The sequence below is a fragment of the Synchiropus splendidus genome, chromosome 1 (assembly GCF_027744825.2).
Source record: "Synchiropus splendidus isolate RoL2022-P1 chromosome 1, RoL_Sspl_1.0, whole genome shotgun sequence".
NCBI classification, from domain to species: domain Eukaryota; kingdom Metazoa; phylum Chordata; class Actinopteri; order Syngnathiformes; family Callionymidae; genus Synchiropus; species Synchiropus splendidus.
The window spans coordinates 55,603,425-55,616,781 of NC_071334.1; the positions used below are offsets into that span (position 1 = coordinate 55,603,425).

General features: G+C 43.5%; 2 protein-coding genes across 2 annotated transcripts in view; one reads left to right on the forward strand and one right to left on the reverse strand.

The window, feature by feature from the left end:
• The window catches only part of sardh (sarcosine dehydrogenase), a 28,353-nt gene extending 26,864 nt beyond the window's left edge, over positions 1–1,489 (forward strand). Inside the window, exon 22 of the mRNA XM_053849817.1 lies at positions 840–1,489. Within this exon, the coding sequence (XP_053705792.1) occupies positions 840–968 (129 nt within the window). The 3' untranslated portion in view covers positions 969–1,489. The remainder of the gene's footprint in view (positions 1–839) is intronic.
• A 2,101-nt stretch (positions 1,490–3,590) lies between these two features.
• dbh (dopamine beta-hydroxylase (dopamine beta-monooxygenase)) lies at positions 3,591–12,750 on the reverse strand. The gene is made up of 12 exons (XM_053849831.1): positions 12,321–12,750; positions 8,597–8,743; positions 7,940–8,197; positions 7,252–7,425; positions 6,394–6,496; positions 6,044–6,210; positions 5,837–5,980; positions 5,481–5,519; positions 5,324–5,383; positions 5,075–5,202; positions 4,036–4,195; positions 3,591–3,841 (listed from the first exon to the last, which is right to left on the reverse strand). The coding sequence occupies exons 1-12, from the start codon at positions 12,681–12,683 to the stop codon at positions 3,731–3,733; spliced, it is 1,854 nt and encodes a 617-aa protein (XP_053705806.1). The 5' UTR covers positions 12,684–12,750; the 3' UTR covers positions 3,591–3,730.
• Between the last annotated feature and the right edge of the window lie 607 nt (positions 12,751–13,357).

Below are 13,357 nucleotides of genomic sequence, written 5' to 3' on the forward strand. Positions count from 1 at the left end.
GAATTCTTGGTGTTTTTGTGGGGTGGGGGATTCAGGAGACTAATGCAGAACAAATCTGAAAAAATAAATCACCTCCCTGCATGTTTGAAAGCTGTTTCTGTATGGACATCTGAAATTGTAATTTTTGGCAGTTATTTGGGGTGACCATTCACAGAATGTTGTCATGCTGGAGGATGCAGAGTGACAGTCACGTCCATGTTGGTGGATGACTTTGTGAGCATGAGTTGGTCAGCTCAATGCAAAGAGTTGCGTGTCGGATTACTGTGAGCTGTTGTCACCATGAATTCATGATTGAACGACGCAACATTACCACAATTGAACATTGGTGTTCTCTTGACTGTGGCCACAACCTGCATTGTTGGAGCAGAACCGTAAAAAGAACCAGACACAGACAGGAAAGCGAACGGGAGAGATTTGTGCTGTTGGAATGGAAAGAGGGACACTTATTTCACAGAATGTACTTTTGCATAATTACCATAGTTCCACACAACATTCGGACAAGCTGACATTTTAATGCTTTAATTGTACAGAACTCAACAAATTAATATCCATTTGCTATTGTGGAAATTGAAGTGTGACAAAGCTGTCCCCGTGTGAGGCAGAAAAAAACCCCACAGTGAGCAGAATAGGAAGAGGAACGGAATCTGAGAGAGAGATGATCTCCCCGAGTGACGAGGAAGCCGGCGATGACTCATGAGTGACGGAGTGGTTTCCTGCATTTTCATTTCACTGCCTCAGACAATTTGTTGTTTTTACTTTTCTTTTTTTTTTATTTCTCATTTTGCTTCCTGCTTTGGTCGGTCGACTGATGCATTCTGCGATTTCTCTGTCGTCAACAGGTGAGTGCTGATTTCGTTAAGAGTGGAGAGTTCACGCTGGAGAGGATGGGGGTCACGTACAAGGCCAAGCCTCACCTCAAATCTCCGTTTGACCCCGAGAACAAACGTGTGAAGGGCATCTACACTTGAGAGGAAATGTGTTTATGAAACAGTCAAACAGTCAGGTACAAGTTTTGTCTCAAATTATATGTTAAAAAAGTTTTCTACTCAGATCCATGAAGAACTACAAATGCTGACAATTTAATGTGTCTTTGACATAGAACTGTGAACTAGTCTTAACATGAATGGTGATGAATAAGGATTGTATGTCGTAATAGCCAAACCACCAAGGGTGTAATGAAGTGACCAGAGTGTCATCATGTTATACCTCACCAGTCATTTAGATTAAACCTATCATGTGCAAAAGGTGCCTTCATCCATTATTCTAGAGTAATCCAGAAGATAATGGTGTGTAGTTTTTAAGATTAGCCTGGACATTGTTTCTAATGAAGTGCATCAGCCGTGCTAGTATGTTTTGCTTGTGTCGCTGTTCAACTGTGAAAGTCTCATTCATGAAATGAAGTTTACAAATTTCAATTGATTTGTATAACCTGGAGTCTTCTCCTGTGTCTGCATATTGTGATGAATAAATGCCGTTCAGCGAGTTAAAACGTGTGATCAAAAAGTGTGTTCTGGAAATGACAGAGACTAAGGAAGTGACAAAGCAAGGTTAACAACACAGGTATGTAGAAGCCACTGTCTGTTAATCTGGTTGCTTGTGTTTCGACCAACAATCGGACTTTTCTTCTGCTGTTTTTTTGATCCAATTGTTCTGTGTATCGCTGCCGCTCAACACCTGTTGCTGCGCTGCGCCTCCAAGACAAAAGAAGACTCATTAATCACTTGTTGTGAATCCCCAAAAAGAAAAATTGAGCCCAAATGAGTTTAAAGAGCCTCATCTTGTTTGCAAATGCCTCTATTGAACTGATGAGTCAGGAAACACGCTAGTTGATGACATGTGCTGGAATCAGTATGATAAATCATTCATGTGGTCCGATCATTAATTCAAACGTGTGTTATGTAAATGTAACCGAGTATAAGTGACTGTGGTTTTTTGGTCTCTGTGACACACTACTGTCTGAAACTCATAACTTCATCATTCTTCCCAGTGACATCGCTGCACTTCATCCTCTCATTTATAACTATAACCCTATCCCCTCGATCTCCAGCAGTTGTAGTCCCACTGTCCACGGCTGCGCTCCTCTCCATGTGTCCAAGCCATCGCCATGATTCTGTCTCCAAACTTCCCTGCCTGTCTCTGTCTCTTGCATGTTGTCCTTTCTCATTCAAATGGAAACTTTAATATCTATATATCTTTTTTGTCCAGGACACCCTCAACAGGAATATGAGTTTCAGAATGTACCAAACTTCCAATTCACCACTTTAATTTTCTCACTCTTAAACATTGCATCAGATGTCCATAACTGTTTCACAATGTGGCTATAATGTCTTTCCAGTGCTCTGTTTTAAACTGTCTCTTATCTAGGAGGCCCGTTTATGAGCTGAAGTGGTCAATCTGTGATGTTGTGCTGTTCTGCTGATGGTGATATTCTGCAGAATGATGAAGGGAGGTGTCGGTTATTTCTGGAAGGGACATTCCCAGGAGAATGAAATGATGAGAAAATCAACACACGCAAGAGTCCAAATGTCAAACCACCGGCCCTTTTTCAATGCTTGAGAAAAGTGCCCCTTCACAAGCTGGCTTCATCTTCATTCTTAAAGATACGCCCTCATCAGTTCCACTCAGGTGTATTTTGGTATTTTTTTTTTGTGGAACTCCCTAACCTCCATGTGGTGATCATTATCCTCTCCCTCCTCATGTTGAGCAGAGGAGCGGTGCCACGGCTCCTCCAATCTGCAGCACCAGACAGGTAAACAAGGTGTTTGTTCAGTGTCATTCTTCCTGAGGACTGATACATTTTATTAGGTTATTTTGGAGTTTTGCAAGTGACCTTGTTATTTAGTTTGATATTTTAGAGTTGGCTCATGGTGAATTCATTTATTTTAGAAGACTTATCATGAATGAATCATGTTTTACTTCATTTTGTACTCGAGTTCTCACGCGTCAAACCAGGGACGTAGCACAGCGTTCTCCAGATGTGTGACTCTTATTAACAATTCAGTGGCTTTACTAGTCTACAGAACCATTGCTTGATCCAGTTCGACACCACTGCCTTATTGCGTAAATGTTTGCAACACACAGAAAAGGCAAAGCTCTCTATTTACAGATCAATCTTCGTCCTGACCTTCACCTGTAGTCATGTGCTGTGGGTCATGACCGAAAGAATGAGATCCTGGATACAAGCGGCTGGAATAAGTTTTCCCGACGGGTGGCAGGCCTCTCCCTAAGAGATAGGGTGAGGAGTTTTGTCACTCAGGAGAGACTCTGAGTAGGGCCACTGCTTCTCTGCGTAGAGAGGAGTCAGTTGAGTTGGTTTGGGTGTCTCATGAAATGCCCCCTGGGTGCCTCCCTTTGGCACGGCCAGATGGGAGGAGCCCGAGGGGCCAGATGGAGGGATTATATCTCTTCTCAGGCCTGGGAGCATCTCAGGATCCCCCAGTTGGAGCTGGTGGACCCGGCAACAGATATGCAGATGAGGATGGATGTGTGGACCCTTTGAACTTCAGCAAGCCCCACCCATTAAGAGAACATGCAGAATCTGAAAATATTTAAAATTCTAGAACTCTTTATTCACTGATCAGAGCGGCAGAAATTAACAATTCACCATACAACGTATTTTTTTCTCCTGTTTCAAGTGTCTATTTAGTTCTTTTAAAAGCTTGTTTTGCTGAGCTACATAGATATTAAAACATACATGAAGAAGTGTGGAGATTAAAAGCCTTATTCTGTGTCAGACGGGGATGGGAACAGTGGTTTTTGCACGACTCCCTCCCTCACAAGGATATCGGGGTGCTTCCAGGGTTGATGTGACCACTGGCACATACTCCTTGTCCCATTGGCCCTGCAGAAACAAGACAAACTTAGCTGGTTTGGCGTCGCGACAACAGTGCTGTGTTCAGATAATCCATGAATACAAATAGCCGCCATGTTGTGCTATTGACATGTGTAAATAATTCCAATCCTATTGGCGCTGTGAAGGATTCTAATTGATTCCAGTCGATTTGTTGTTTCTTTGACGGCATTCTGGTGACTCACTGGAAAGAGGCGAGCAGACGACTGGTTACAGTGCATAGAGTAGGGGGCCGTGTTGTAAAGGGAGTCCAGCACTGTGGAGCTGAAGGCGTCCCAGTGTAGCTGGGAGTACTGGTCCGACACACTTGGCTCTCCACACACACACTGGTCGTTTCCATAGTATCTGGTGGGAGAGAGGAAGGAGTTGAGTATTGATCAGGATCATTGAGGTGGTTGATGTGTTGAAAGAGAAATCAAATTTCGATATTAAATTAGAGACCTCGAATATGCATAATTATTTGTCAGTTTATGCCTGATGCAAACCCAGTCTGCAGCGGTGTCGACTGGATCCATAGATTTACAGTAGGGCTGTCATCGGCAGTCCTGCAGGGCATGCTGGAATTCCTCAAATCGAGAACATGTTGATCTAACACCCCATAATTCCAGACACCATGGGTGTGATACACAAGTGTCGGCATGACCTGTTATCATGTAGCAGGGTATATTTGTAGACTATGTGCTATCTTGCTGCCATCATCTATCAGTTGGTACTGTGATGGGCCTGTGCCTGAGAGACTGCCGGTTCCATGTATGTGTCATTGTGTACCTGATACTTAACACCTGTGTGATCTTGTTGGTTCAGATGGTGCACTTTGTTGCCACCTAGTGCCGACAGTGTACGATTATGTGTGTGACTGGGTGTAAAGCACTATGCTCGCTGTATTACCATGGGTATACAACGCTGTATAAGTACCATTTGCCTTTTCCTTGATGAAATGTCAGTGTTTGAACCACAGTATTGAGACGTGAGGAACTTGCGGGCTGCGTGTGGCCCCAGGCCACATTTTGCCCACCTCCCGTTTAACATGTTCTTTAGAGCATTGTGCGGGTTCTAAGGTATGTTCTCGTCTCTCTGTGAAAGGCTACCAGATAAAGTCATGATGCTAGCTGAAAGATTGCAGGTATTCATCGCTGTCCATTTGGCCAACTCCACAGAGCATCTTGTGTGTTAGCTATGAATGAGATGATGTGCAAACACAGGAATGTGTTCTCTCGCAGGCACCTGTTAATGAAGCTGAAGTATTTTTGGAGGTGTCCCGGATCCACATGACTCTTGCAGAGCTCCAGCTGAGTGCGAGGATAGTAGTGGACGTAGTTGACACACATCTCATCCATGATGCCAAAACCTCCCTGAGGCGCCGAACAGATGAGTGATGGCAGGAAGAGGGAGGATTTAAGGGAGTGAAGGGAAATATGGTGAGCAATAAAACAGGAGAACAGCCTGTACATTCACTCCGCTGTTGTTGCTCACCATTGTCGGCTTGCTTCTGTCTTCCGTGTTGAACGTACACTTGGTTATGAGGACGTCGCCCTGCAGGCGGAAACACAGAAACTCAGTGGTGGATGTGCGACGGTGAACATGAATTATGTCCAGCATATCTGCCTCTTTGAATGCACAGGTAACTTACAGGTAAAACATGGGCCATATTCTGCAGATTTCTGATGGCCTGTTAGAGAGTACAAAAAGTAGAATGGAAATTTCAAATCACAGAATAATATTTGACTGAAAGACACAGGGGTGGGCAATTCGATTTTCTCAGGGGTCTCACCATCTACTGGAGCTGTTGTGAGGGTGCAGAGAGGATAGAATTAATTTGACTTAAATCATATAAAACTAGGAGAAAATGGGGGAAAGGCTAAATACGTTGTGATTCAACATCTTATTTGATAATGGAGAATTGTTTATATACTTTCTACTTAAAGATTGCCAATGTATATCATACCATAACTATGGAAAAGAAAAACATTTCAATACGAGCATGACCTGGTAGTGTGTACTGAAGTGTTTGTCTTCCTGGACCACCATGATCTCTTTGGTTCCCCGCACCAACACCGTTCTCAGTTCCCGTCCAGCCAGGTGGGTGTGGAGCTGCGACGCAAATATGTAGATCCCTCCTTGAGGAAGAGCCTGGAACGTCACACATGATGTCAGCAAGTGGGTCCTCAGCTTTATTTTCAATCATCTACCGACAGTCTGGGTGCACTTGGAGGAGCAGTAACCACTGAGGTAGAAGGCCTGTTGTTTTGGAGGGATGGCCATGAGGGGAGTGTAGACGAGACCCAGCTCCATGATCCCGGCGTCATAGGGCCGCAGGCTGGATGTGTAGTGAAGACGGATCCCTGAAGAGTCACGCCGACCTGCACACGAACTCAAGTACTGAACCTGCTGATCCTAGGTCTTTTTTTCAAAATGTATTTTTCCTCTGTACACACGCTTGGGACACTTGGTGCGGGTGGGCAGACCATAGTAAGGAATAGCAAGGTATAAGAGTGAGAGTCCGCAGTGATTCTCTTTTAATTCATGTGCAGTTGTTTACCTACCAGTCAGTAGAAGAGGGTTGTGGTAATGGACCTCTAGGCGAAGGAACCGAGAAGAACCTGGACCACCCATTGGCAAACCCGCATCAGGAGGATAGTAAAAAGGCTATACACACACACACACACAGTGGCCGTTAATCACTTGCTTGGGACATTGAGGTCCTAAAATGTCTCTATCACTTTTCACTGCCTTTAAAAGGCGATGAAACAGATTATTTTTCACATCAGTTTGGCAGCATCATGTGATCAGAAAAGGCCTAGAGTCAGAGTACAAGCAGCTTCATTCTTTGATGGTTCTCTGTAAGTTGCACAATTTATTTGCTGTAATTCCCAATACCTGAGGAGGGTTTCCCCGATGTCTGTCTTCCCAAGTGTCTGTGTTTGTTTTTGCTCCCAGATTGTGCCTCCCAGCTTTGCAACATTACTGATGTCCAATTTATAGAGCTGATATGAGGCAACAGCCTTTTTATAACAAATCTACTGCAGACAAGTTGAACAAGAGTCAGGAAAGCTATTGTCTTTCAGGAATTGATTTTACATGGAAGGCTTGAACTGATGTTCCACCTCTTGAATGCTGAATCTGGGCTGCAGAAAAGTTTTCATTTGTTCTGCTGAACTTCAAACACAACCTCCTCAACTATGCTGGTTGTTTGAGAATTTAACCTTCAATGCCTACTAAATGATATGTTGCTTTATTCTTTGAGATTTTTATCAACTTCCTACAGTTCTGCCCATATTATCAGACAGAAGGTGGCGTGGCATCTTCTCAAAATTGACCTTGCGTTCTGACTGGTTTCTGTATTTTCTCTGTTCATATGTTTGCGCAACATTGCCGATCTGTGTTGTTGATAAGAACGTTACCTCAGCCCCCATAGCCCAGGCAGCGAGTACGTGGCGGCAGTAGTTGATGTTCCCTGGTTTCATCTTGTCTTCACAGTCGCCGCTGTAGTCTGGAATGTTGATGTCTGGGTTACACTCGAACACCTCGATGTGGTGAACGATGGCCTCGTTCCCAGGCGTGATCACTGGCTCGTACTGAGGGATGGGATAAAGGGAAGCAGCTCTGTAGTGATCCTCATTCTTCAACTTGAAAAGCATGAATTTCCTATTCTTCATTTCACTAAATTACAAGAGTTTTTTTAATAAACTTTTACAGATTGCAGACAATAAAATAAAATCACATTTGATGTTCAATAATTTTGTTTTCTTCGCCTATCTGAAGGTTTTTTCATTTTGCTCATTTTCTTTATTTGGTGGATTCATCGTCCTTTTTTGGGGTGGTTTTCTTGTCTCACTTGCAGGACTCAATCCTCGTGGTGTATTATAGTTTTTCCTTTTGTCTTGTAGTGTGACCCACATTGTAACTCTAGTAAAAAGTGGGGCAAAAAAATAAGTACGGAACAATGAAATCCCTCGGCTGGTATAAAAGGCTGAAACCCTTCCCAAACCGACAATTCATTTTTCTGCTAGTTCTTTTGGGTTGGTGACTCTGAATATTTGTAAACTGTAGCTCTGTATCCGCACTGTCCTCTCCTCTAGTTGCAGCTACCATGACGATGTGGTTCTTCTGCATGTTTTCTGGCAGTTTCTTGATGTGGCACCAGTAGGTGGTCTCCTGAGTTGGGATGATGACGTCCGGGGAAACCACGTCCATGGTCTGCAGGTTTGAAGGAAGTTTCGGTGGTGGCGTGTCGGGCCGCAGCATCAGAACTCTCTGCAGCCCTGTCTGGATGCGGGACAAGTTCAGCTTCTCCAGTGAGGTCAGTGGTTGCTCGATGAAGCCGTAGATGATGTGCACCGTCCCCTCCTGAGTCATCAAAAAAGATCTTCATAATTATTGAACAGGCTCAGACTCTGAAGTGGTCAGAGAGAACTTTTCATTATGTTGTCATGGTGATGAGTAGCTGTATTGTGTCTGCAATGGAGTGGTAATGTGTTGCCATGGAAACCACAATTATAGTAATGACTGCGTGAGGAGATGTGCTGCTTGCTATTCCAACTTTTCCATCTAACTTCAAAGAATTTCGACATATCATCGCTCCTTGTAGCAATGGCTCGATACTAGACATTGTTTTCTGTCAGATTACTGAATCTATATGTTTTGTTCAGCATTATGTGGAGATGGTTTGTGGTGACAGGATCTCATCATATATTTTATTGGTCACACCCTTGTTTGAGCACCAGGATTTATATATATATATCCCACCTCAATGAGAAAGTCTCTGGGGTCACAGGTGCTGAAGGATCTTTTGAAGAGCAGGTAGAACCCGTCAGACTTCTGCGTTGCCTGAATCAACTCATAGTCTTGTTGGTTGTCCAGAGACACTCTGCCGTTACTGTCACTCCATGCATCCTGAACGGCAGGAACAAAAAGTCAGTGACATGATATATATATAATGCAGACAGACGGAGCAAGAGTTCCAATACCGAATTTGATGTACTTATTAGGATTGTGGACATTTTACAACCAGGTGTAACAATTGAAATGTGAGGACTTGTTGTGTTCTGTTGTGTTTGGTGGTGGGCACTAGTTGGCACAAGATTGGGAATTTGCCTGTTGAGACCTGCCGACTTGAGCAGCCAGGTGGGTCTTCATTTAACCCCACTCTCAACTCAGGTGACCTACTCCTGGGAAGTGGTGCTCCTTATATGGAGTACTTGTCTTTAATAAACAGTGGTACTTTGCAAGTTGATGCCGTTTTTGTTCATTTTGTCAACATTTCTCAAGAGACCCAAAAGCAGCATTACAGAAGGACACAAGACTTTTCAATTTAGAATTTTGTTTCCATCCCCAAATTCCTACCACAACATCAGATTGTTTTTGTTAGTGTTAGTAAAAGCTAATTTAGTATTAGCAACTCTGCTAGCGTCAAACTGCTGCTGAGAAACGTGTTGCTGGGCGTTCTCACCGGGAAAAAAAGCACTTATCATCACCATTGACCTTTTATGCTTTATACAATTAGCTAATATAGAATTTCATGAATAAATTAAACAACCAAATGGCAAACGCAACGTGGCTGTTAGCTAATGCTGTCTACAAATCTTCATGATTGCACTTTATATTCATTGTTTGTCAATATGTGTACGTTACAACTACACTACAATTGCACTGTACTCTTGGAGTTTATGTTGCATAAGCAATTTTACAATACAAGGAACGCTTATATTCACAAAAAGATGAACCTTGTGAATGAGTCAGGCCTGAAAAATATGTTGGGGCTGCTGCTTGTTGATGGTACAGTCATGAATACAGTACAGTCAATGACACTTTACACGCCTGTGGAGTACTGGTATTGTGAATCATCATCGTCACCTGGTCTTAGCTGAGTGGATTGACACCAAGAGTACAACAATAGGGCTGTTGGGTCGAGTTTTCCCCTATGGAGAAAGAAGGACAGCTAAGAGTGGGTTTTGGCACTGCTGGGGTGTAGTATCCTGTTTCATCACAACCTTCTGCACTTCTAGGTTAAAGTTACTGTACTTGCAGAATATGATGAGAAACCAGGAAAGTGGACTGTTCTCGAGATATTTCTGTTTACGGCAATGAAACGTCCAGCAGAGATAACGTCTGCAACGACTGAATAAATTTAGAGTTGATCTCAAATGAGTGTTACTGTCTTTGCGCCTCACTGGTTTCACAACACCTGAGTCGATCGGCTTCTGTGATGCTGCTCACTTTCTTATCTGTTCGGAATAGCATCAGAGCACTTTCTCTTTGGTTCTGCCTCCTCTGTCACGCTTATATAACTGTTCCTTCGCCGGACCATGTTGCACAAATATCTGCTCGAGTCTTAAGAAAGAACTGGCCTTAATGCACTTGTTTACACTCACTCTTCGCAAAAGAAGCAGTTCAGAAGTTGGTATCATCAGCGAAAAACAAACAGAAACCATCATCTAGCTTCCTTGTGCTGTTCAGCATCACATCATCAAGCTCACCGTTCTTTGGATTAAAAAGGGGAAGCAAGACCAAAGTCTGAATCTGGTTTGAAAGAGGTGAAGCAGCTTCACCGCCAGGTGAACATGTAAATTTGGATTTCTGTCTGTATCTGAGTGAAGCAGGAGGCTTCAATGATGAGGTCTACTGTCTGTAGAAGAGCTGCAGAGCCAGGGAGCATGTCCATGTTCTGATCCTACATAGGTAAAACCGTCCAAAACCACTGACCATAGACAATGTGAACATAACTGACTCGTCATGCTTCAGTTGGGGGCACAGAAATGGGATGCAGAGCTCAGTCGTCCACATGAGAAGTGAAGTAGAGCTAGTGTTTGCTTGGGTCAGAATGACCGATATCAAGTGGCTTTTCATGACCCCTGAGTCTGCAACCGGGTCCATTCAAAACCAAAGCTTGCATTGGTCTGATGCTGCTGAGAACCCACCAGAATCGTAACGGAAATCGTTCCTTCGATTGTATCTCCATGAGCTTTCTGGCATGCCTTGTCAGTCAACCCTGAACGTAAGTGTAGTTGATATAATTACACTTCTATCAGGGTCGAATCTTGCTAGATGCTCTCATGTTTTTCCGCTGCTTGCTCATGACAGAGTGGAATGACGCTTGATGCGTCCCAGATCCTGTAGAGATTGTTGACTGAGAGTCTGTCTGACGTCATAATAGGGCTGCACAACTATTCCGCCTCTGCCTTTGGTTGTCTCATGTGCGCTCTTGCCTTTCTTGATGCAAATGGGCTTCTAGATCTGGCAGTTGGAGATTAGTCTCTGGCTTCTTACCTCAGTATTCCCTTATGACCTGCCGGATAAATACAGCCACCATCTGAAGCAACATGTACCAAAGCTACGAGAGATAAACGCTTTTATTCAACATCTCTACTAGTACGTCATGGTAGGGACCCTGTTGTATACAATGATAATGTCATTCTGCATAGAAAGATACAGGATATATGCACATTTACATGAGTGCATGAATGTGATTCAATAATAAATCTGCAATGCCGAGGTAAGAAGGAAAACTGGGCAATATCACGTCTATTCAAATGAGTTTTTAATAGTGTTAAAAGTTAGAAGGATATGTTGTGTTTCTCCGCATTCAGACTGCTGCAGCTCTAGGTGGCCCATCAGAGAAGGCTGTGTCACTCTGAGGTTGAAGTCTCCACTTTGGGATCAAGATTTTTCTTGTGTTCTGCTAAGTGACCTCGGGTGCATTGCAGTGAAGCTAAAACTGGGGCGTCATGGTGTCGTCACTTAGAACGACAACTTAGATGTCTCTGAACCTGTTGGAGGTGTGTGAGGGATATTTGTTGTTGATGTCAGTGTGTGATCAATGATACAAGGAACTGAAGGAGTGAAAACACTGTATTGCCACATTGTTTCTATTCTCTTGTGTACCTTGAGTTTGATCGATCTAGGCACCTGACTAAGAGTTTTCTGCTCATTAAATATAAGGTATTTTATTATATATTTACCTTATTGTAACTTTACTTTACTTGTTTCTGATGTTGTACTTCTTTTAGCTCTTGAATATCACGTAAATTATAAGAATCTTCAAATATAATATTGTTATGATTAATATTGTGTTGACCACTTCTAGTGACCTGAAAGGTGAGATATTTCTTTCCCCCCAGAAATAAAGGAATGTCTCATAAAAGCATCTGAATGTTGCTTTTAAGGGCTCAAATCTACTTGTCACTCCTTGTGTTGCTATTAGCTCTTCTTCTTATGACTTGATTTAATACAATTTCACCATCACAGCAATATTATTCAATACATACGTGTGTGTGGGCAAAGACTGTTCATGATTTTAAAATAATGTTTGTGACTCCCACACCTGTTGATCACTTTGCCCTTTTGATATATTGGCGTGGTTCTACCTCGACTGAATAATACCTACAAATGTATTAGTGGCACAAATGTCTTTGAAGTAAAGGACGACAGAATAACAATATTCATGCTCCTTTCAGTGCGGAGAGTTACTCACCCCAAAGTAACTTTTAATGCCGGAGTCCCACAGGACGACCAGGTCTGCGTTGGTCAGCTCCCCTCTGCCAGAGAACCCCAGGACCACGCCATGTCTGAGCTCCTTGATCCTCAGTCTCATGTACACTTCCTGGTCCTTGTAGCTGACATTCCATGCCAGTTGGAGCTCTCCTCTGGGATCCAGGGGCACACGGAACGGCATCGGCAGTGGCGGCACCGAACTGTAGGTCTTTGACTGGGTCAGTGACACTTCTGTAATATGGACCGGTGATTGGTAGGATGCCACCAGGATGATCATGAGAGCGGCCAAGGCTGTGAAGTACATGATGGTGGCATCACGAAGGCCGAGGTTTTTGAAGATCATCGCAAACCCAAAGAGTGGACGTACAATCTCTAAAGCTTTCCCTGATGATGTCGCAAAAGTTGGCTCCTGTGTGGCTCTAACTACCTCTGGTCCAGCGCTGGTCCTCCTCCCTGCTTTTGAGAAGACTCCGCCCCCTTCAGCTGTCTGTTTGTATCCAGCCTAATGGTATTACATTGGTTGAGGGAAATTGGATTGTGTTCTTTAAGCCCCGGGGTCAACCATGAATCTGCACATCTGCCAGCCCTTAATTGATCCAAATCCAACCATGGACATTATCAATGACAATCAGGTTCTGTTTCCAAACTTCACCCTCTTTCTCCATTTTCTTTATCGCTCTGCGTCTGCTCTCCTGGAGATTACTCAGAACACTTTTCTCACCTGACCTCATGCATGTGTGATCTGAGGTGGACCTCAACAGGCATGTGTGAGGGTTTAATAGATGGATAATCTAATGGAGCCTCCTCTTCAGCTTCAGCTTCTGCCCCGGGCTGTGAATGACCTAATCACTCTGCCAATGAGGACCTTCCTAAGCAAGATGGACATGGTCACATGCTGAAGACCCCTACAGGCTGATGGCAAGACAAGGACTCGTTGTGTATGCCACACACTCATTCACATTTCAACTATCAAAGGTTGTAGGTTATAATGCACCACACCATGTTGACTACTGTCCC